This window comes from Lissotriton helveticus, chromosome 2_1, assembly GCF_964261635.1.
Source record: "Lissotriton helveticus chromosome 2_1, aLisHel1.1, whole genome shotgun sequence".
NCBI lineage: Eukaryota > Metazoa > Chordata > Amphibia > Caudata > Salamandridae > Lissotriton > Lissotriton helveticus.
The window spans coordinates 1,346,889,035-1,346,910,652 of NC_136059.1; the positions used below are offsets into that span (position 1 = coordinate 1,346,889,035).

The 21,618-nt window shown below is 43.3% G+C and overlaps 1 protein-coding gene across 3 annotated transcripts in view; it reads right to left on the reverse strand.

Moving 5' to 3' along the window:
• Positions 1-1,277: 1,277 nt before the first annotated feature.
• ARHGAP24 (Rho GTPase activating protein 24) overlaps positions 1,278-21,618 on the reverse strand; it is a 1,758,332-nt gene continuing 1,737,991 nt past the window's right edge. For all 3 annotated transcript variants that reach the window (XM_078676289.1, XM_078676291.1, XM_078676290.1), the window contains one exon: positions 1,278-2,125. In XM_078676289.1, coding sequence (XP_078532415.1) covers positions 1,882-2,125 — 244 coding nt within the window. In that variant the 3' untranslated portion in view covers positions 1,278-1,881. The remainder of the gene's footprint in view (positions 2,126-21,618) is intronic.

Consider the following 21,618-nt stretch of genomic DNA (forward strand, 5'->3'; position numbering starts at 1 on the left):
AAGAGAGATGATTGAATTTGGGCTACAACTGATGGTCGAGCAGTGTTGCCAGATTGGTTACTGAGCCCTATTACGGGCTAGATTCATAGAATAGTTCACATTGGAAGAGATGCCACAGTGCGAGTGTTCAGACAGATGTGGTTTAATCCATGGTTCAGTGCGTTTGCTGAAGCAGTGTGCCATAGATGTGTTACATGTCAACAGATTAATGCTGGAAAGAAAACTTTGGTTGCACTGAGTCACATTGGAAGATCTGGCGGTCCCTTCAATAGGATGCAACTCAATTTTATCTAGATGCCTAGTTGCAATGGATTGAGATACATTTTGGTAGTGGTGTGTGTTTCCTCATGGCGGGTGGAAGCATATCCAACAAGAAGGTATGACAGTCTCACAGTAACCAAGCTGTTACTCAGAGAGCTGATACTGCGTTTTGGATTTCCAACTTCAATGGAGTGGGATAGAGGAGCACACTTCCACAGTGAGATTATGAAGCTTTCTACTGCCTTACAAGTTGATCCAAGGTTGCACTGTAGCCAGAGGCATCTGGTCTTTTGGAACAGATCATTGGGACTCTCAAAATGCGGATGGCAAAGATCTGTTCATTTACATCTCTGAAATGGGCCGATGCATTACCTTTGGTGCTGATGAGTGTGTGTAGCATCCACGATAGAAGAACAGGACTTTCGCCTCACGAGATCCTAATGGGAAGGGCGATGCGCTTGCCAGCAGTGCCATCTACAGCGTTGATAAACATCATCAATGATTTCACTCTTGATTACTGCAAAGGACTGGCTGACTTGGTTCTGTGTCTCACCAGGTTGAAGCTGCGACTGCACCAACCTTGAAGGACCTTTGCCATGATCTGTGCCCAGGCGATTGGATACTTGTTCGAAAGCATATGAGAAAGAACTGTCATTGATGGTCACTGGAGAGGTCCATACCAAGTGATTTTGGTGACAAATACGGCTGTGAAGTGTGGAGGCTTGCCAAACTGGATTCACGCCTCCCACACCCGCAGAATATCAGGACCCTCGGAAGAAACAGCTCCTCTCCCTGAAAGAAATGTGAGGCCATTGGACAGGACAAGTCAAGCTGTGGGGGTTACTGTGTCCTCGAGAAGACCACATCTTTCTTTTACTTGCATTATACCTTATCTGATAAATGGAGTGCTTAATCTTTCAGTGTAGTCTGTCTTTTAGCTCTCAAGTGCATTATATTCTCACAGGTAACTATTTGGTAGATGCAGTTTCGTAATCAAAACAAATACACAACTTATCTGGCATTTATATCACATTTTATAAAATTATATACATTTTTATTTAATTTTTTTGGTCATGGGCAAGTCCATTGGCACAAACAGCACAGCCACAACTTATCTGTTTTTTCTTTTTCGAGAGTGGACATTTTGTATGCTTGCTTTTTCTCAGTTCCCCAGCAAGACGGGTAACAAAACATTTGATATACAAAGTAAGCGATGATAAAACACAATGGAAAAATATCTCATTATGTTAAGTGCAAAGAGAAAAGCCTTGATATAAAGCTTAATTGCAACAACAAATCAGTATACCAGTTTAAATACAAGACTTGCATTAAAATATTCCTTGAGATACACCTCTTGTTCTGTTTTTAGGACCACACGTTTTTTAATCTATATACACATATCCAGTTGTAACACTTGACAGTAGCATTAATATAGAGCATTCATCAATATATAATATAACTTGTTAAGTACACGCTGCTGATACGGGTGAGTAATGTGTTATGATTTTTCCTTCAAATGTTCTCAATTTTCTAATGAGTGCTTGCCTAAGTCAGGTGACCAGCCACCTGCTGATTCATCCCCAAAAATTCACAGTCCCTGCCCCAGTCCTAAACTCTTCATCACTGGATCCATATTGTGTTGCTCCGCTCAGGCCTACGTGGTTCCAGAGTAAGGTCTCCAAACGTTGAGAAAAACTGCTCCATCTCCTTCTGCAACATGTCATTCCTCTTTTCAGCATCTTCTTTTGCTCTCTCTGCGTTCCTCATTTTGATTTCCACCATTGTGTACTTCTTCTTCTCTTGTTCAAGTTCTTCATGCAAAGCCATTACTTCTGTCTCCAGTGTTAGGTTTCTCTGTTCCAGGCTGTAGAGACAAAAGATTTGAACTGTGTGTAAATATATAAAAGACAATTCATTGTCTTCCTCACCATCAACACCACCACCAATAATTAATGTAAGTGATTAAGGAGCAAGTTAGATGTTTCCTTAAAAAATAAAACACTTAGCAAATTAGTTTTGAAATTTTAAGCACTATATCAGGATAACTGTCTAAGAGCTAATTCTGTTAAGTGAAACGTGGCCCTATAAAATGCTGGAACTCCTGTATGACAGATCCCCAAGACTCCAACTCTCCTCAGCACAGAATGCTGTTAAACCTATTGCACCTTCTCCCTCACCCCTCGCACCACTGTTAACATCATAAATGCCCTTGCGTAAGGTGCGAGCATTCAGGAAGGTTAATATGGACATCAAATCTTCTCCTTTCCTAGGAGCATTAGCAGTACATTAACTGTCCTTGAACCACTGCAGCAGTCCTGTGATGTAGACCTTTCGTCTCATCAATCTACTTGGGCCATTACTTCCTTTAAGATTATTAGGCTTAATATATAAGGGTTCATGGCCATCACGTACACTTGAGTCAGCACACTCCTGAATGTGTTCAGAACCTGCATTTGGGATTTCACGGTATATCACTTTGCACAATGCATTACCAATACAATAATTGAGCCTTTGCCCATCCCCTAATTGGATTTCATTAAGTTTAACCTTACAATGTGTAACATTTCCTTACTCAGGCCGACTATTTTTATTGCGGCTATTATTGGGTTGGTTTCATCTGACAACATTCGATCCATCCCACTAATGGACATTTTCCAAGAGCAATGCTGACACCAAATTCCTTGCACTCTATACAGTTTGTGTACTTACTTTCACATGCCACAGTCAAGGTTGCTTGATGCTCACAAACATTTCCAGTTTCACACTCATTTCAGCTCCAGCCATATAAGAGTCAGACTGGCGCTTCAATTTGCTTTGTCACATTGTACTGTTCCATGCAACATGCCCTCTTCTTTCTGGCAATTCTGCAATTCTGTACCTTCACCCAGGAAGGATATAGTGCTAATTTACAGTTTAAAGGGCAGGATACTCAATAGCAAATACAAGAGAGCCCCCTGTCCACTAAATTGGAAATATTGCCCCGAAACCTGAATAGAATAGGGCTATTAGAGAAAGAGAATTACACCATAATCAGGGTGGATGGTGGAATGGCCTTTTCTTTCTGTCAGCTTCTTGTTTTTCATTAACAAACTTCCACTTTAGGAGTTTGTTTTGAAAAACAAAACATTCTTAAAGTTGTGTGGAAGGCCATCAAAACCAATGGTGGGCGTCCACTGACCGCTTGGTAACTATACATGAATTTCTTTGATGGTAGTTTTTGTAAAGGTACAGAGAACACCGCTGCGTTACAAGTGATCTCTTAATTTGGCAGATGGTAGTTCATAAGGGTGGCAAACATAATGTCTCTGCCATCCTGATGGATGGAGTATCATCTGCCAAAGTTTAAATCAGCCCCTTAATTTGGTATGAGACACTACTCCCCTCAGTAACTCAAAATTAGTCTTCTCAGTTGTACTATGTAGCTTAATGTGGAAATCTCATAAGTGTGCTCACAATGCTCCTATAATAGACTCTCCATGAATTTGGCTCAATGGAATCGTTTTTTTTAATTAATCATTTTGCCCCTACTACCTGCACATTACTCTGTGAGTGTGGTACAGCTTTCCTAATGTGAGTAATATGTCCCTCTCAGAGAAGTGCAATCATCTCTTTCAATCAAAACTGGACTATGTTATCAATCACCAGCTCTTTTTGAAAACTCTTGTGTGGAACTCAAACATGATTATTGTTGTAGTGGTGGGTTGGGCAACAAACTTTACCTCCACCCACTTACTTGTAATAATCTACCTATAAAATGACATAATGAAACCCATCTGAAAATGATTCATGCCCTCTCTAATAGAAGGCAACTCTTAGCCAAAGTTCTTCAGTCATCTTAAAGAGTTATTGGGCCATATGTATCAAAATCCTCATTTGCGATTCTCAAATAGCTATTTTTTGCGAATCGCTATTTGAGAATCGCAAAATGCTATGTATGTAGGATTTGCAAAAAATATTGCGAATCCTACATATTCCTTAATTGCGAATCTCAAATTGTGATTCGCAATTAAGGAATACCTCCCCATAGGCCCATAGGAATGAATATGAAGACATTCTCAATTTGCGATTAGCAATTAGAGAATCACAAATTGAGAATGCGATTCCTTAAATGCAATTACAAAATAAGGAATCGCAAATTTTGCAGTTCCTTATTTTGCACACAGATTTGCCTCATACATACCACTAAGCAAAATTGCAAGGGCAAAATCCAAAATTCTGCGAATTTCGGCATTAGCGATCGCAATTTTGCTTGATACATATGGCCCTAAGTGACATGTATACATTTTTTATGTTTTATTTGCAGACCTAAAGCATGACGGTCCTTAGAATCTCCATATCACGATCAATCATGGGACACTAAAGGTTTCTTCTCAATTGCTACTTTGTACCCTCATTCCAGTATAATCCTCTTGTGCTCACTCAACAAGTTTGTTTCTCAGCAGAGTTGGTACCATTAAAACAGCCTAACCACTATATTATCTTCAATTTTCAGCTTCACTTTCGCCTTTCAACAGGATTGTAGATTCTCACTGAGAGCCTTTTATTTTGGCCATCCTCCCACAATCAGTTCTTTTATCTTGCAGTATTAAGCATCTTCTTGCACCAAATGCTCCCATTCAGTCTTCTTAACAGCACACAATTGTGTGTCACCCGTGGTCACCCAAGTAACAGCAACGTCTTTTTCATCTTTTTTCTCAACATTATGCAAGGCACATGGGATAAATAAACGGATACAACATTATTTTTGCCTAACATATATGATCTGCACAGAAGAGATGCATGTGTAGTTTGCTTGAGAGCTCAGCAACTTCAGCTGACACCTATTTTGTACCCACAAAAATTAAAATACGAATAAAAGGTTTGCAACTGGCTTGGTTAACAAAAGACCTTATCTGATTTTTTAAGTCTGTCCCCTTTGAGTTTTCTCAAAGCAAGCATAATGTCACATTTGTGTCTGCCGTCAATTTGGCTCAATACTGCTTCTGACTGATGTCCACAGTTACCACACTGTTCAGTACTCAATTTACCTTGAATAGAGTCCCAAGGGCATACCACAACATTGGAAATACCTCTATGTGGTGGTTAAAACTGGTACCCACTTAGTGTAGTTTCACCTGATGACATGCCACCTCAAAATTCAATATTCTGAAAACTGTTACTTTTCCAAGAGTCATCACCATCTTCTGTAACATAGCAATGGTTGTTAGTCTATCACCACTTGATGGTTTAGGCATAGCAAGCCCAAATACAATCTTAGTTCTCCTCCTTTCTTTCTTTCTATGACAACTGGAGAAAGCCATTGAGAGGTGTTGATAGGTTCGATGATACCTTGTTTGGCACCAATTCTCCAGCACAGTATTCAGTTTATTTTTGGCAGAATGTGGTACATTATACAATTTCTGGATTATAGGTTGCATGTTTTTCTTTGACATACTTTTGTTCTGAAAGCCTCTGATCAAAGGCAATACTCTCTGAGCACCATCTTGCATTTCTACATACCACCCTCAAGGTTGTCCTCATCAATATTAAAAACGTACACCCTCCTTCTCAGCAATGCTACCATTATAACAATATTTTCTAGGTGCTCGTCCATCTTAAATTGTTCTTAAAAATCTTAACTTGTAGTATGTGTCTTGCATACTCGCAAAAGGGTTCCTTTCTTGCAACCCTTCCTACATTTCTTCCCTGTTACAGGACATGTTTTTGAATTTACAATTTGTGTACTTAATCAACATCTATAACACAAGTTTTTTTGTTGATTTGTCACTTTAAACTTGTTCACATTTGCGTATATACTCGACTTCACAATATCTACTTCAGAGTCCTGATGCTCAGACTTCTTCGCCAGTTTTATACCTTTGCCTGATCTTTTCATGCTTTTTAAGATGGCTATTACTTTTTCCAACTCGGTGTACCTGTAGCATAGAAACCTTTCTCTTGCCTTGTGTTGACATATCGTTCCATCTACGCCTTTGAAATTACAGGTGCACTAACTTCCAGAATGAAGCTTCATATGGTTCAATAGATTCTCCATTCACTATCTGCAGTAAAATGATGTCTCTCCCTGATAACACTAATGATGGCGTCAAAATGGGTCTCCATTTTTTGTTGCCTTTATAAATTAGCCCCGCTCATCATCATCTTCAACTTTCTCCAGGGTTTCAAAAAGGTTGAATAATAACAGAACTTGTTTTATTTCAGAAGAGCACATTGTTTCATCAATTATCACTATAATATGTCTTTCAAATTTTCAAGCCCTTTGGAATGACTTTTCTCTAGATGGGCGTGTAGCTTCAGGAATGTTGCTGGCATTAGAAATGTGTTTATTACACCTGCCATGTTGTGTTTTACGTTTTTTAGTTAAAGTAATTTCCCCATAGAGTCCAAAATAATCTCAGTATTTTTCACACAATTCTCTCTGTGGGCAACTTTTTTGCATTTGCTTATCCATCTGTGCTTCGTCTCATGATACGTTGTATTGTTTACCTTACTTTCATGTATTCTTTGACTTTAAAACGAAAACCTTGTAATTAGGAGGCCATATTATCTTAAGTAACTTTTACCTGTGATTCTTAGATTCTACCTTGTCCCTAACTTGCCATAAATGCATGTTGTTTGCCTTGTATCTACTGTGGTTACTCCATTTTGCTCATTCTTACTCCGTCCTTCACCTTATCCAACTCCACACGTTACTTTGCCTCAGATGGCCTGTCTCATCATTCAACAGGCCGCACTGTTCCTTTCTCACTCACCTTGACCAGATCAGTTTTTAATTGTACTCATGTGATCAGTCTGCACTAACTGCTCTCTTATTACTCACACCACCTGATTCAGCTTTTCTTATATATGCACTTGTGGTAAATGCTTTACTTTTTAGTCAGTATGTCATACTGTTGCTGTGATGTGTACACAGTTATCTTGTATTTGTCCAAACTGAGGCTTTCTAATCCCAGTTCTGCAACATTATCTGGTTATTTTGAAAGGCACTAAGGGCCCGATGTAGGTCACCAAATACCAGTCGGTAACGGCCGAATTCGGCCGTTACCGACCGGTATTTGGTGATTGAGATGTAGGGGGCTATATTTTACAGAATCGGTAAATTTACCGATTAGGTAAATTTACCGAATCTGTAAAATACCGAATCGGTAATTTTTCCGATTCGGAAAATTCCTGATGTAGGTAGCACTGTCTCCAGTGCTACAAGCCTTTCAGATTCGGTATTTTACCACCCTATCCAATTGGGTGGTAAAATATAGAATCCAGGTGTGCATGCACATGTGTGCATGCACACCTATGCCATGTGACAGACAGACATGCCCTTAGGGCATGTCTGTGTGCCACATGGCACACATGCCTGTATTTGGGGTGCTAGAGGGTGTCAAAGTGACACCCCCTGCACCCTTGCTGGAATCGGTATTTACCGATTCTGTAAATAACGATTCGGTAATGCCCATTGATTCCTATGGGCGTCAATGCCCATTGGAATCAATGGGCATTACAGAATCGGTATTTACAGAATCGGTAAATACCGAATCTTAACGATTCGGTATTTACCGATTCTGTATTACCTACATCCCCCCCTCTATTTTACCACTTCTTAAATACCGATTCGGTATCATTCGGTATTTAAAAAGTGGTAAAATAAAATTACCTACATCGGGCCCTAAATTCCTTACTCTAGTTTCTTTTTATGATTGTATTAGTTTTCTCTCACCAATGTTACGTGAAGCAGAAAACTATAAAACACTGGAACTACATTTCTGACTATTATTTTTCTCAGCCCTGAATGCAATCACACCTCTTACCACTGCAACTTCTCCTCCCACAACCCTCAACATTCTACAGACCCTCACACAAGGGGCCAGTCAACAGTAAGGTTAATAAGGACAGGAAAGGAAAAAGGTAAACATACATAACTCATCTGCAATAATAAAATAACTTTATAACCATATTTTTGGTCCAGTTAATGTAATTAATTGCCTGTAGCAATTGCAAACACAATTCAATGGGGTATTAGAGCAGACAGGGAGTCAACTTTGCCATTTTTTCCAGCTCAATGAATCATCAGAGACCTGGTATGCCTTTTTAATAGCCGCTTTCTGTGATGAAGGGAGTGGGGTTGTAAGAAAGGGCCATGTTAACTGCACAATGGTATAGGGTTTTTGATTTGCCCGTCAACCGCCGGTCGCAGTGTCCGAGGAGGAGGGAGAGGTGTTGGGCGCTGCATTGTTGCCTGCCATGATCGCGGCGATTACCACCAAGCTTCTTGATCTCGCTGGTGCCGAATTGCTGCCTGCGGCCCCTTACGGCCCACCGGCCATTGCTGAACTCTGCTTTTTTCACTCTTTTACTTTTGTGCAGAGTCTGCCGGAGCCCACAGACGACGGACGCGCTGCAGCCTGCCAGGCATCGGATGCTGCTGAGCGCGACTGATCCCCCCTCCGGGGTGCCCTGTTGTTGTGCTCAGTGCTCAGTTAGCGGCATTCCACAAGGCGGTCGCTGTTTGATCCAGCTGGCACTGGAGGAGCTGAGGAGTGGAGAACCACGCACATGTACTCCCTTGATTGGGTGAGTGCAGTGAGTGCACCACTGTTAGTTGGTGGTAGCAAAGAGTGTGTCTCAGGCGGAGACGGAAGCAGCCCGGGTAGCACTGGGTGCGGCTTGCGTCCACCTGTTGTGCCCCACTCACTGGTTATTGCTTTTTTCTTTTCTTTTTTTTGTTAATTTTGTTTACTTTTAATAAATTCAAAATTGAACACAGACACTCAGCGTGACGTCTGATGATGTTTGGTGCTTAACCGAACTACATGCTGATAGCTGTGAGGAGCGACTCCTTAAATCATCTTGGTCCTTCATTAGCTGAGAAGGGCTGGGGCTGCAGTAAGTCCTGTTAAGAGTTTTGCTAAAAGTGCCCCCCTTCCGAGCATTATGACCTCTAAAAAATTACGCTCAGGTGTGTGTTCTCTTCATCTCCAAGTCGGTCATATAAATTAAAGAGATCATATAGTGGCGCTAGACAACTGCAGCAACTCTGTTCTAAAGCCCGCCCAGCTATTACAGGCTTTTTTTCGCAAGGTGCCCCGGATTGCACCTGAAGTGGCAGCAGTAATTCAAGACAGACAGTTTTCGAACAGTCACACAACAACACTCGTTCCCCTTTTTCTGTGGAGTCACTAGGAGACACTTGCATTTTTGCGGGGGCCTGAACAACTCCCGGAAAGGGGTGCAGGCACAGAAGAATGATGTTGTCAAGGATGGTCAAAGTGGGCAATCCTCGGTCGCCCCCTCATATGCAAATTCGGATTTTGTCTCATGTGATATCCAACAGAGCCAGGAACAGTCTTCTCCAAACAGGTTAAAGCAAGATTGTATGTCTGGTGGGTTATCTGTTACACCTGACATTTTCTCATGTACAAAATTTGCTCAGACTCTCCAGCCAACCCTCAGAGACAACAACATATTTCTTTGGATGATCAAAAGTCTGACTGTGTGTTTGTTGTTTTAGCAGTAGCTTTATCTGCTCGGAAAGACAGCTGTAAACGAACAAGCAGGGAGGGTGGTCTCGATGGAATACTGGACAATGCACCTTCTATGGTTGAGAAGTCGATTGCATGCGAAGGGTTAAACCTAGGGGAAGACTTTACTCTCCCAGACATTGACATAGAAACTCAAACAAGGGTCTGGGAAGTCCCTCAGAAGGAAGTCTTTCCGGGTGAGCGGTCTCAGGGGAAATAATACTTCAATTATATGTTCTTCTCCGAGGCGTCTCTCTCTGCCTCTTTTGTATTGTAGTACAAGTCATTTGAGTGGCACTTTTTGATGTTTTTTTTACCCTGTACACAACCATAGTTGGGAAATGAGAGGGATGTTGTGCCTTCGGAATATCTAGATTGTATTGAAAAAATTCTAAATTCCATTTTGTCTCTACAAGAGAAATCGGTTCTAAGTTCTGATCATATATTGGAAATGATCTCTAATGTTGTTTGACGTACAAAAGGCAACTAAGCTTGATTCTATTCAACCCAAGCCCACGATACATCCCAATACGGAAGAACTGGTAAATGGAAGGCTTTCTTCATTCGTCCCCATGAGAGAGTCGAGAGATGTTTATGTTCCCGCGGGAATACTTCTTTATCGGTTGCCCCCTAGCAAACCCATGTGTAATCTTGAAAATGAAGAGTTATGTTTCAGAACTCTATTTGGAGCGGTTGTATTGGGACCCCCACCGGAAAAATCTATAATAAAACCTTTCCCTTTGTTTAATAATGCTCAAAGAGGGAGCAATAAAGCAACTGAGAAAATTAGGGGTTCCAGAAAACAAGAGGGTAGGGGGGGGGGTTGACTCCCTCTACCTCCCAGGCCTGTTCCTCAGTCTTGCCTGAGAAGGGAGGGCCGAAAATATGGAAGAGAGGATGCCCCACAACAAAGCATAAGGGGGGAAATATGAAAAAGAAACACACAATGTTGAGGAGATTTTCTAATCGGAAAACGTTAAAATTGCACTTTGCACGGATTCTTGGAAACCAGAGCGATACTTAAACACTAGAGGAGGAGGGTGACCCCAGTCCCCCCGTCTGATGAGGGTGTTCCTTTAGAGCCCCAAATAGTGCATATGTCAATGACTGGGGGAACGGGGGTATCTGGGAAATCGGTACTAAATTCGATTTCGCAGTCCACTCAAGTATCTCATACTCCCCTGATTAATGAGTTGGCTGGTCACTCTAAAAGAGAAGCACAAATGAGAGGTGGGACTCCAATACTCAAGACTTGGTCCGGGGTCTCTGGGGCTGGGGTGGTTAAGAATCCAGAGGAGGGGTACCAAGTAGGTTGGCTGGAATAGAGCTCTTATAGGGAATACATCTTTACCCATCAGAAGTTTAGAGGGCCCAATTTCCAGGACGGTGCCGGATTCGAACATTCAGCCCAATGATGGCTTACATGCTGCCAGTCATGGTGATAGGGTTCCTCTATGGATTCCCGCAAGGGATGCTTTAAAGAATCTCAGAATGGGACAGAGTGCACTATCCCCCATGGTGGATTTTATCTGGCTATTTGACAATGAATTTTATCCAGTAAATAGAGGATCTATTGTTCATCTATTTTCAGAAATAGAGGCATTAAGGTTGATATCAAGTAGGGATATTTTAAGTGTGAGAGATTGATTTACATGACTCCTCTTATTCTAGAGTTACTTTTTGTTCTTTGATCATTGGCAACTTGGTTATGCAGAATTGTGAGTATTTCCTGAAACGAGGGCTTGATATAGCATCTGTTCCTGAACATGAGCAATATCCCTCTATGTGTTTTCCAACGCAGTGTCCGACAGCTTTTAGGGCCGTGGTACCAGATGCGAATGGCCCCGAGTTTGAATATTCTTTGGGCAACACCAAAAATATTGTTGTTTCCCTGGATAGAAGGGGCTGTTTGATAATTCTGGTGTCTGATATGGTAGTTGTTCCCCAGGCCTTAGATGTAGAAGCAGAATCTGCCCAGTAGACCGAGGTCGCAAGAGCATTGAATAACACCTGTCCGGAAGCAGAAAGAAGCACTCCTTTCAGGTAGCCTGGGTGGGTTACTTCTATCTTGGAAAATGGCTGGCTTGGGTCACAACAAGGAGAAATGTAATTATTTGAAAACCTTGAATCCTCTAATCCTCTGTTTGCAAGAAACTTGGTCTTGCAAGGACTTTGAGTGTGATGGTTATTTTACTTTTTCTTGCCATGCTAAATGTTCAGATTGAGGTCAAGCTAGTGGGGGAGTCTCTATTTTGCTTAAGAATTCGATTAACTGGAACCAGAAGGTATTCTGCCTTCCTTCAAATCTTTGTATCTGCTTGAAGTTAGCTTGTTTGGGAGACCTTGGTAGGCCTATTTTTTCATTGTGGCAAACTTGTATATCCCTCCTGGGAGAAATTTTGATCATCTGTTGGGTACTTTCTTCTTATTCATTCATTATATAGCCACCAGGAAAAATGTCCCCTTGTGGTAATTGTTGGAGACTTAAATGCCAAAATTTCCAACTCTGCTCTTAACACCTAGGCAGTGGCCCCCCGTCAATATTTTCAACTGGTGGAAATTCCTATTTAGTCTGTAGATTGGTCAGTCAGAATCCACGTTTCCAACCTCGACAACTGTATGCAGAGCAATAAAAAAAAACCTATGAGGTCATGCATATTTTATTACCCCTTGCACTATGAAATCACGTACTCAGCAACAGACTTACTGCTAAGGAATGGCTGAAAAAACCTTTATGGTGCTTTTCTCCAGATACAACGGCGCTTCATCACCTCGGTTGAAATCAGCCATTAGCCTGTTTAGGGACTGGGTCCTTGTGGTCAGGGCCCATCTTTTCTGCATCATAAAAACAATCTTGTCCCTTAGTGCATGAAGGGTGGTGTTCTACAACTGGTTCATAACCATGGCTAGTTCCCAATATGTAGTGTCCAACAGAGCTGAGCAATGTTGTTTGCTGTAGGGTTCTAGCCATCAATGAAGCACAAAGCTCTTCTGTCCCATGCAGGCAGGGCCACATTAGCATAAGGTCGTGCCTCATGCACATATAATGCAAAATATGACCCATTCTGGCGAATCAGCATTACTGCAGAAAGAATACCGCAGATGGTTTTACAGAGAGCACCAATAGATCTCAGTGCAGCTGTCACGGTATAGGGTAGGGCTGAGAGCGGATCTTGCCCACATTTGAAATGGGGCTGGGTGATAGGCAATACTAGGGGCAGCTATTTACACTTGGCATATCCCCGGGCAGAAGTGTGGCGGCTTGAGAGAAGAATTATCTGCTTTGCTCATTTTACCACCTGCCAGGGTAGAGAAATATATCTTTATGTAATCTCTGGTCCGACAATAAAGCACTCATAAGGCCTATATTTGTTAACTTAATGGTGTCCCTTGTATGTAGGAAACAGCAGTCAGGACTAAAGTACAATTTTTCTGTACACTTTTAGCTTAGTGAAATTATTACTCCCCATGCACAACATTTTGTTGTTATTTTTCGTTTTCATCTGTTCACTGCATCCATATGCTTGATTTACCTTTTACAACTATTATAAACATTTAGTAATTTGGTCACACCTAATCACTTAAATTGTTCGCAGTGTATAAAATGCAGTCATGTTTAGCATCCAGCAATATTTTGACTACTATCCACCGATTTAGTACGTGCCCCCTATACTGCTATAACAAAATAATCTCTGAGTTTGCTGTGTTCCCATACTCCTAAATGTTCTTACACTAAATGTGAATGATTCCAAAAATAATTCTCCTGGGCTGCGATGAGAAATACATTGAAAAAGAGAAGCTCCATGGGACATATAATCAACGACACAGTGAACACAAAGCAAGGATGAGTGACTACTAAACACATTTACAGGTATAGGCAGCTGAAGGGAAATTTCAAAATGTTGGAAAAATAAGAAATACTGTGTAGTTAAAGACATCTTTCTTCTCAGAAAAATCCTGTTAGCAAGTGGTGCAATTCAAAACGATGGTAACAGAATGCAGTTGGGGGACCGAAAATTGAAGCATTTCATAGATATACAATGCTATTTATTTAAAAAAGTGCCCCTCTGTGCTAAATTTGAGCCAGTAGTTTCCGGTGCTCAGCACCGGCACTTATTTGTTAACAGTGGCACTTATAGAAGTTTGCCACATGATCGCGCTGTTTGTCCAATTAAGAGACAGGTACAACAACAGTTATTTATTAATTAAATATACATTAAAATCACTAATACTTGCTGCTCAAGCCATTCTTACAGTTCCGGGGGCATGGAATTGCCTGAATTGTCACATTTTTAGAACAATGAAGGTCAGTAGTTGTGTTGGTAATATCATTGACGGCAGCATTGAGGGGAGCAATGGGTGGTGTAAGTTGCAGTGGCCTCCAGACGCGGGCCCTGACACCTATTGTTTTACAAATTAAGCACTGTCGCTGAACAGGAGCTAGAAGGTTATCGTACAGTTCATTGAGTGGGCTGCCCTCCTCCCTATTCATTTGGCAGTGGTTTGTAGTATTCATACTTTTTGCATCTTTAGCTTGCAGTCTGGTGAATGTTATTGGGTGCACTGACATCAAAAGATCTTCCATGATGGCCTTTAGGGTAATTAGCCAACGGAGTATAGAAAATCCTGCAAAAGTGGCAATGTCCTTCTTATGAATAATTTGAATATCTGTACAGAACTTAACACGTAGTGTATATTGATGGACAGAATATATTGAAAGACACACAGCCAGCACATAGTTAATGCAATTTAACATTTTCTACAGGGAAAATAAACTACTGTCATACCTGAGGGTTTACAAAAGTCATTAGGTGACACTGAATTATCAATAATATCTATACAATTTGACTGAACGTTTCCACATTTTTTAAACTCTTAAGTAACTTTACTAATATCTAATTTAACACACTTAACTGTATAAAATCGTGTCTTTATAATCTTTCATATAGTGCTAATTGTTTGAAGAAACTTTATTCGTTTTCGAAATGCGCGCCAGTTTAAATTATTCTTGATTTTAGTTATGAATGACATAAAGTTTTCAATTGTTTGGTGAAATGTTGAAAAATGGTAGCTTTTAAAAAGGATGTCAATGTTCGTTGCAAAGATGACACATATATTTGCTAATTTAAAAAGAATGAAGCATTTGCCTGCGACTTATGAAAAATAGGTATAAACCTGAACAGAGAGCTAAACATTTGTACGGTTTAGGGAAAATATTTAGCAGTTTAACCATGTTTGGGGAGGCTTTCTTTCTTGCTTGGAGAACCCTACCTGGACGCATATCTCGCCACACGCAGCCTCTGCCCCTGGGTCCAGGAACGCTGTAGGTCTCGCCGCTATTACCAACTCACGGCGGCTGGAGACTACAGCTCCCAGTGGGCTTTGCGTGTACTTCCGGTTCCCGCAGCCAGCGCGCCCGGAGGCGCTACAAAGGCGGGCCAGCCCCTCGGTGGAGCGGGAGGCTTTCTTTCTTGCTTGGAGAACCCTACCTGGACGCATATCTCGCCACACGCAGCCTCTGCCCCTGGGTCCAGGAACGCTGTAGGTCTCGCCGCTATTACCAACTCACGGCGGCTGGAGACTACAGCTCCCAGTGGGCTTTGCGTGTACTTCCGGTTCCCGCAGCCAGCGCGCCCGGAGGCGCTACAAAGGCGGGCCAGCCCCTCCGCGTCGCGGGACGCGCGCGGGCAGCGCCGGGCGGAGCCCGGGCAGAGGGCGGGCCGTCTGTGGCCGTCAGGGGCTGACAGAGGCTGGGCTGGGCCACGTCCCTTTCTTCTAACCAACCACGTCGACTCACGCTTGGTGCCTGTGGCTCTCCTGTTGCCCAAACCATGTCTACACGCTCTGGTAAGCCTCTCAGGGGTGAGCTCGAAAGGGGATCTAATGCCGCGAGCCCCGTGATAGGGTCAATGGACCGCTTCATTACCAGGGTAGCGGCGGTGATTGAAAAGGAGATCGCCATCTCTGAGCGGCGTCTATCTGAAGTATATCTCCCCGCAAGTCGCTCATTACTGGGGGTAGACGCCCAGTCGCTCACACCAGCCATTACCCGGGTTCAACCAGGTACCCCCCCTAGTTTGGACAGTGCTCCCTTGGAACCCCTCCATCTGACTGGTATTGAGCAAATCATTGATAGGTTGGAATCTCAGGCCGCTCTTCTTCCTATAGACATTTTGGAAGATGATGGCCGTAGTAATTGCTCCGCATCACTACTACCTATTCTGTTAAGTGATGTTACTGGAGACCCAGAGTCCCCTAATTCCCCTGTACGTACCGCAGTTGTACCAGATGGAAAGCTAGTTGGGGCTTCTCCTGTTAGCGTGACTCGTGATACTAGGCAGGAGTTTCCCCTCGTAGGTAAAAAATTGCGCAAACGCAAGAAGGGTAAACTAGTGAGACAGGCCGCCCTCTATCAAAGAGTAAGGAAGTCTCCTGTGCCAAATTCAAGTATTACAAGGGGTGCCCCTATGCTGAACGAAACTGATACAGAAGGGGATGTACTGATTTCTCCAAAGGGCCCTCATACAACTAAGGTACCAAAGCGAGCTGACTTGGTAGCGGTCGAAAATATTCTGGAGAAGGTACATACCCTCTTGAAACCATTAATAACTCAAGTGAAGAGTCTAGGGGAGAGGATTGACAAACTAGAGCAGTCAACTCTGGATGGGTTACACTCACTCAAGACAACAATTAAATTAGCAACTAGAGTCACTTTAAATAAGGATGTGGGTGTAAAAGGGAATGATCTATTAGCGCAGAAAGGCCCTGAGCCCCAAACAACCCAAAATAAAGCTCCTCTTAACAATCTAGTAATTCCAACACCGAAATCTCCTCCGAATCTGAATCCAGGTCCAAGCCAAAAGGGTCTTCCAGCAAATAAAGAGCCTGAGAAAAATAAGCCAAAATCCCATTCTCAAAAACAGCAACAGACAACTGAGGGCAAAAACGCAGTCCAACAAAAATTAAAAGGTAGCAGTAAACCCAGCAGCCCAACGACTAGGAAAGCCCCCAGGCCTGCAACACAATGTTCTGTCCCAGCAATCTTCTCACAGGCCCCCAGTATCCGCCCACGACGGATCCCCCCAATTAATCTCCCACCAGACTGTCAACCATTTGTTGCAGTCATGGTTAATGTGCCTCCCCTAAAGGATGGCCAGTTGGAAAACCACCAATCACTTAAGAACAAGTGTATACACTGGCTGAAGGCAAATAAACCAATCCCCCCAGGTATGGACGGCATTATTTTAAGTGTCCGTAGAGTGGGATGGGTGGGGCAAGGGAAAAAAATGCTGGAAGGGGACTGTGTAATTATAAATTTCCAAGACTATAGAATGGTCCCATCCATTTGTACTCCTATTAAAAATATGGGGGCCCCGGGGGTGAAACTGGTAGACCTCACGTATTTTTACCCTAGGCATCTTGTGAGCCCAATTGGAGGAAGTGTAAGTTCTCTTAATTCGGGCCAAAACTGGGCCGGGGTTGTAGGAGGCGACAGGGAGAAACATATGTGGGCAAATGGCCCCTGCTGACTGGACTCAGTGAGGAGAGCAGAACGAGTAGAAGTACCACCCACCAAAATAAACCTTGTAAGTGGAATAGGAGAGTCTACAACAACTCCACAAGATCCCTGCTCTCCTCGGTTATATAGGGGGAGCCCTATGGATAGGGGCTTCCAAGCGCCCAGCGACTATCCAGCTGTGACGGACCTAGCCTTTAAGGTTTTCAGCTGGAACATCGCAGGGATTGCTGGAAAATTGGCCCTCCCAGATTTCACTGCGTGGGTCGACAAGCACTCCTTGTGCCTCTTTCAGGAAACTTGGAGCTTGATACCGGTCCATAGGGTGGGTTTTTCCTCATACTCCGCTCCCGCGCGGGCCTCGGAATCTGGGAGAGGCCGCCCAGCCGGCGGCCTTCTCATTTGGGTCGCGGCATCTTTGAACTGTAGAGTGGTGGACTATCCCACAGGTTCCCCGGACATACAAAATATTACCCTTATAGACCAAAGGGGAAAAATTGTTCTAAACATCTTTAATGTGTATGCTCGGGGTACAAAGGGTGGGAGAAAGTCTCCAGTGATAGCTCTTCTCGAGACCCTGCTAAATAACACCCCCCATAAGACCCGCACCCTGGTTGCCGGTGATATGAACTGTACGTTCGAGCCTCTGGGCTCGGATGTTTCCCTCGACCAGGATGAGGAAGATGCCAGGTGGGGGATCCCGGCTCTGGACATCGCACCGATTAAAAAGTGGACAGAAGTGGCACTCCAAATATACTCCCTTACTCTTGAATTTAATCTAAGGGCAGCGAATGGGAGGACTTCCTTGGATAGGGGGGGTGCTCACACCTACAACAGACCAGGGCACACCTCTAGGCTGGACTATGTCCTAATAGATGTGTGCTTATGGCCTTATGTGAAGGACATGCAGGTGGTCCCTTCGACAGAAAGCGATCACAACCCTCTCTCCCTAGAAATGGAACACTGGTGGCAACCCCAATGGAAGGCCAACTTTAAAGTGGCGCGTGTACCACTAGATGAAACTAAAGTCTCCCCATGTGGTAGAAGAATTAAATGGGCGAAACTGGTCCTATCCGAGGCGAAGGTTGGGGAAATCCAATCCCATTTAAACCGCGCGGTAACATCCTTGGACTCTTCGCTAGAAGGGGTGGGTAAAGTGAGTGGGTTATTTCTCTCTCTGATTGAAGCCCTAACCAATGTCTTTATCCTGTCCTCTAAAAAGCCGGGCACAATAGGAAATAAAAAAAAAGTTTGTGAGGGGTGGTATACCCAAGCCTGCAGGACCCACAAGACAAAGCTAGTCGAGGCAGTTAAATCTAAAAGGATGATCCATGAGGCTAGGAAGGCTTATAAAAATATCCTTAGTTCGGCTAGAAGGGAGTGGGAAGAAAAATACTGGGAGGACCTACTCCAGGCTAGCAAAATCAGGGACTCCGGGGTGTTTTGGAATCTGATAAGGAAACGGACCAAATCCGATGCAGCCATGAGACCCTGCAGCATCCCGCCTCAAAGTTGGGTAAAGCACTTTGGGTCTTTATACCTCCCACCAGACGGGGAACTGTCTGTGGGGATGGATCTCACGCTAGCTATTGAACCTCATGCCTATGACCTTTTCACTCCCTTAGAGATTGAGGGGGTTATAGGCTGGGTGGCACCACGCAAGGCACCGGGCCCGGATGGCCTTCCGGGTGATCTGATGAGGGCTTACCCAATGGAATGGGGAAGGATCATAGCAGCTCTCCTAAATGATATTATGAGGGGAGGAGCAGTACCAGAATCCTGGAAAGGGGCGGTGGTAGTGCCCATCTATAAAAAAGGTTGCAGGGAAACCCCAGGAAACTATCGCCCAATAAGTCTGATAGACTCCACCCAAAAGATAGCTGGCAAAGCTGTCCTAGGTAGGATCCTCCATTGGGTGGAGGAGAATAAAATTCTATCAGACTTTCAGGCAGGTTTCAGGGCTGGTATGGGGACTATAGAGCAGGTGTTTAGGTTGTCCCTCTTGGGGTGGAAGGTGGTGGAACTGGGCAAGGGCAGTCTTTACTTAGCCTTTATAGACTTGAAGACTGCCTTTGATCTAGTTCCCCGGGAAGAGCTCTGGAGGGTCCTTTGTGAGTTGGGGCTACCACCTTACATCTTGTCCCTTCTTATAAGCCTTCATGCCCACACTTTTGCACAGGTCCGTTGGGGCAATAATGGAGAACTCACGGAAAAAATACCAGTGTCTAGGGGCGTAAGACAGGGTTGCGTCCTGGCGCCCACCCTATTCTCGCTATATCTGAATGGGGTGGTAAAACATCTTCAACAAGAACCAGCTGACGCCCCCTGTCTTGGAGGTGTCCGCATCCCAACCCTGCTTTTTGCGGACGACACGCTCCTGATTTCGAAGACCCCACAAGGACTACAGAAACTTCTAACACGATTCCAGGAGTTCTGTGTTGCAAAAGGGCTAACAATAAATGTGGACAAAACCAAATACCTAGTTGTTAACCCACCTAAAAAATTGGGCCGCCCACCCCCACTTAACTCTATTCCCCTGGAGAAAGTAGCCGAATTCGACTACCTTGGCATTCGGATTACGGACAGGATGACATGGGCAAACCACATTGAAAAAATGGTCCTTAACCACAGGAGAGTAGGAGGAGCTCTCATGAGGGAATACAGGGCCTCAACTAGGAGATCACTTACCCCAGTACTTGACATCTACAAGGCCAAAGTTGCGACATCAGCCTTGTATGGGGCAGAACTGTGGGGTCATTGCCGTCTGGATGCCCTAGTTACTGCTGAGAGCAAGCTATTAAAATCTTTCATCGCTCTCCCTCTGAGCACACCATCAGTACCTGTGAGGATGGACACGGGATGTAAAAACATTAAAGACCAGGCCCAGCTTCGCCCGCTCCTGTTGTGGGCACGGATTTGGAGGTGCGAAGAACTAAAATCCTATGCTGATGCACTGAGAGACATAATGAGCCAGGGGGGTTGGGCCAAAATAAAATGGTTAAGGGACACCAAAAAGTTGTTGGAGAATATAGGACTAGGGGATTGCTGGACATCCCGCTCAGCCCCTCCAAAAGAAGTTGTCAAGGCGCTTTTTTGGAAATGGATTGCTGAGCGCCTAATCTCTAGCCCAAATCACTGTAGGTCCACTGCCACCTTTTTACAAATTAAAGACACTGTGGCCTTTGAACCTTATTTGGACTTGATTACTCTCCCCTTTGATCGTGCCCTTTACTTTAAATTTAGAGTTGGTTCCCTCCCGTTGGGTGCCCTGGTATCGAAATGGTCAACAGCGGATCGCACTTCTCCCAACTGTGCATGTTGCCCGACTAAGATTGAGTCTATTGTGCACGTTTTATTTGAGTGCCCGGATTATGCAAGGCCTAGGAGCTCCTGGCTGAAACCACTCTGCCGTAATATGGGCACACGCAGTTATTTAGTAGCCTTGCGTATCCTAAGCACGGACACTCCCCCCCCAATAGTCTGTGGAATTGCTAAATTTTTAAAGCAGTTTTGGCATATTCGATGTAAGAGACTGTCAGTAGCCGTTTAATTCTTGTTTTAGCTAAATTATTAACGGATTTTATATCCTTTTATCATTCTTAAACATTTTAATATTTCTTACTGACTTCTTATGGCATAAACTTTTTTGTATACTGTATTGATTGTATTTTGTATGTGCTTATAAGATATCTCTGAGTATCGAATAAAAGCTTATGACTGACTGACTGACCATGTTTGGGTCATTTGCAATGTCCTAGCTTGACAAAAAAGAAAAGATAAAACGTATAAAAGTCGTTTCTTGTGATTTATTAATAACGTTAAGGTAGCTTGGTATTCTTTAAAACTCTGGCAATGCTCAAACACTTAGATTAGACTTTGGTTTACTTGCTAGCGTCCTGAGCTCCTTAATACATTTTTTTTTTACAAAAATAGGCAAAGTAGCCCAATTCTTCATATAATACTTATGGCAGACATTTATCCTCGAAATAAATATTACTATATTGAAGACAATCCAGTTACTGTGTGAAATATGTATAAAAAAATAATAAAGAGCGGGAGCGGTTTCAAATTTCTGGCTCTGCAGACAGTTCTGCAGCAGGCCAGATCGTCTGGAATTTGCCTTGGTGGCCACAGGATGGAGACCGGATTTTTCGGTTGATTCAGAGCTTGTGTGTCTGCCTAACAGGGCAGACTTTGCCAGGATTCCTGTTTTTAAACTTGTGACGAAAGAAACCTCTCAGACAGCAACAAAGCATTTTTTTAAATAAAAATGTGCAATGGCCTGTAGGGACGATGAGGTTTCTGCAGGGGACTGCATAAGAATTA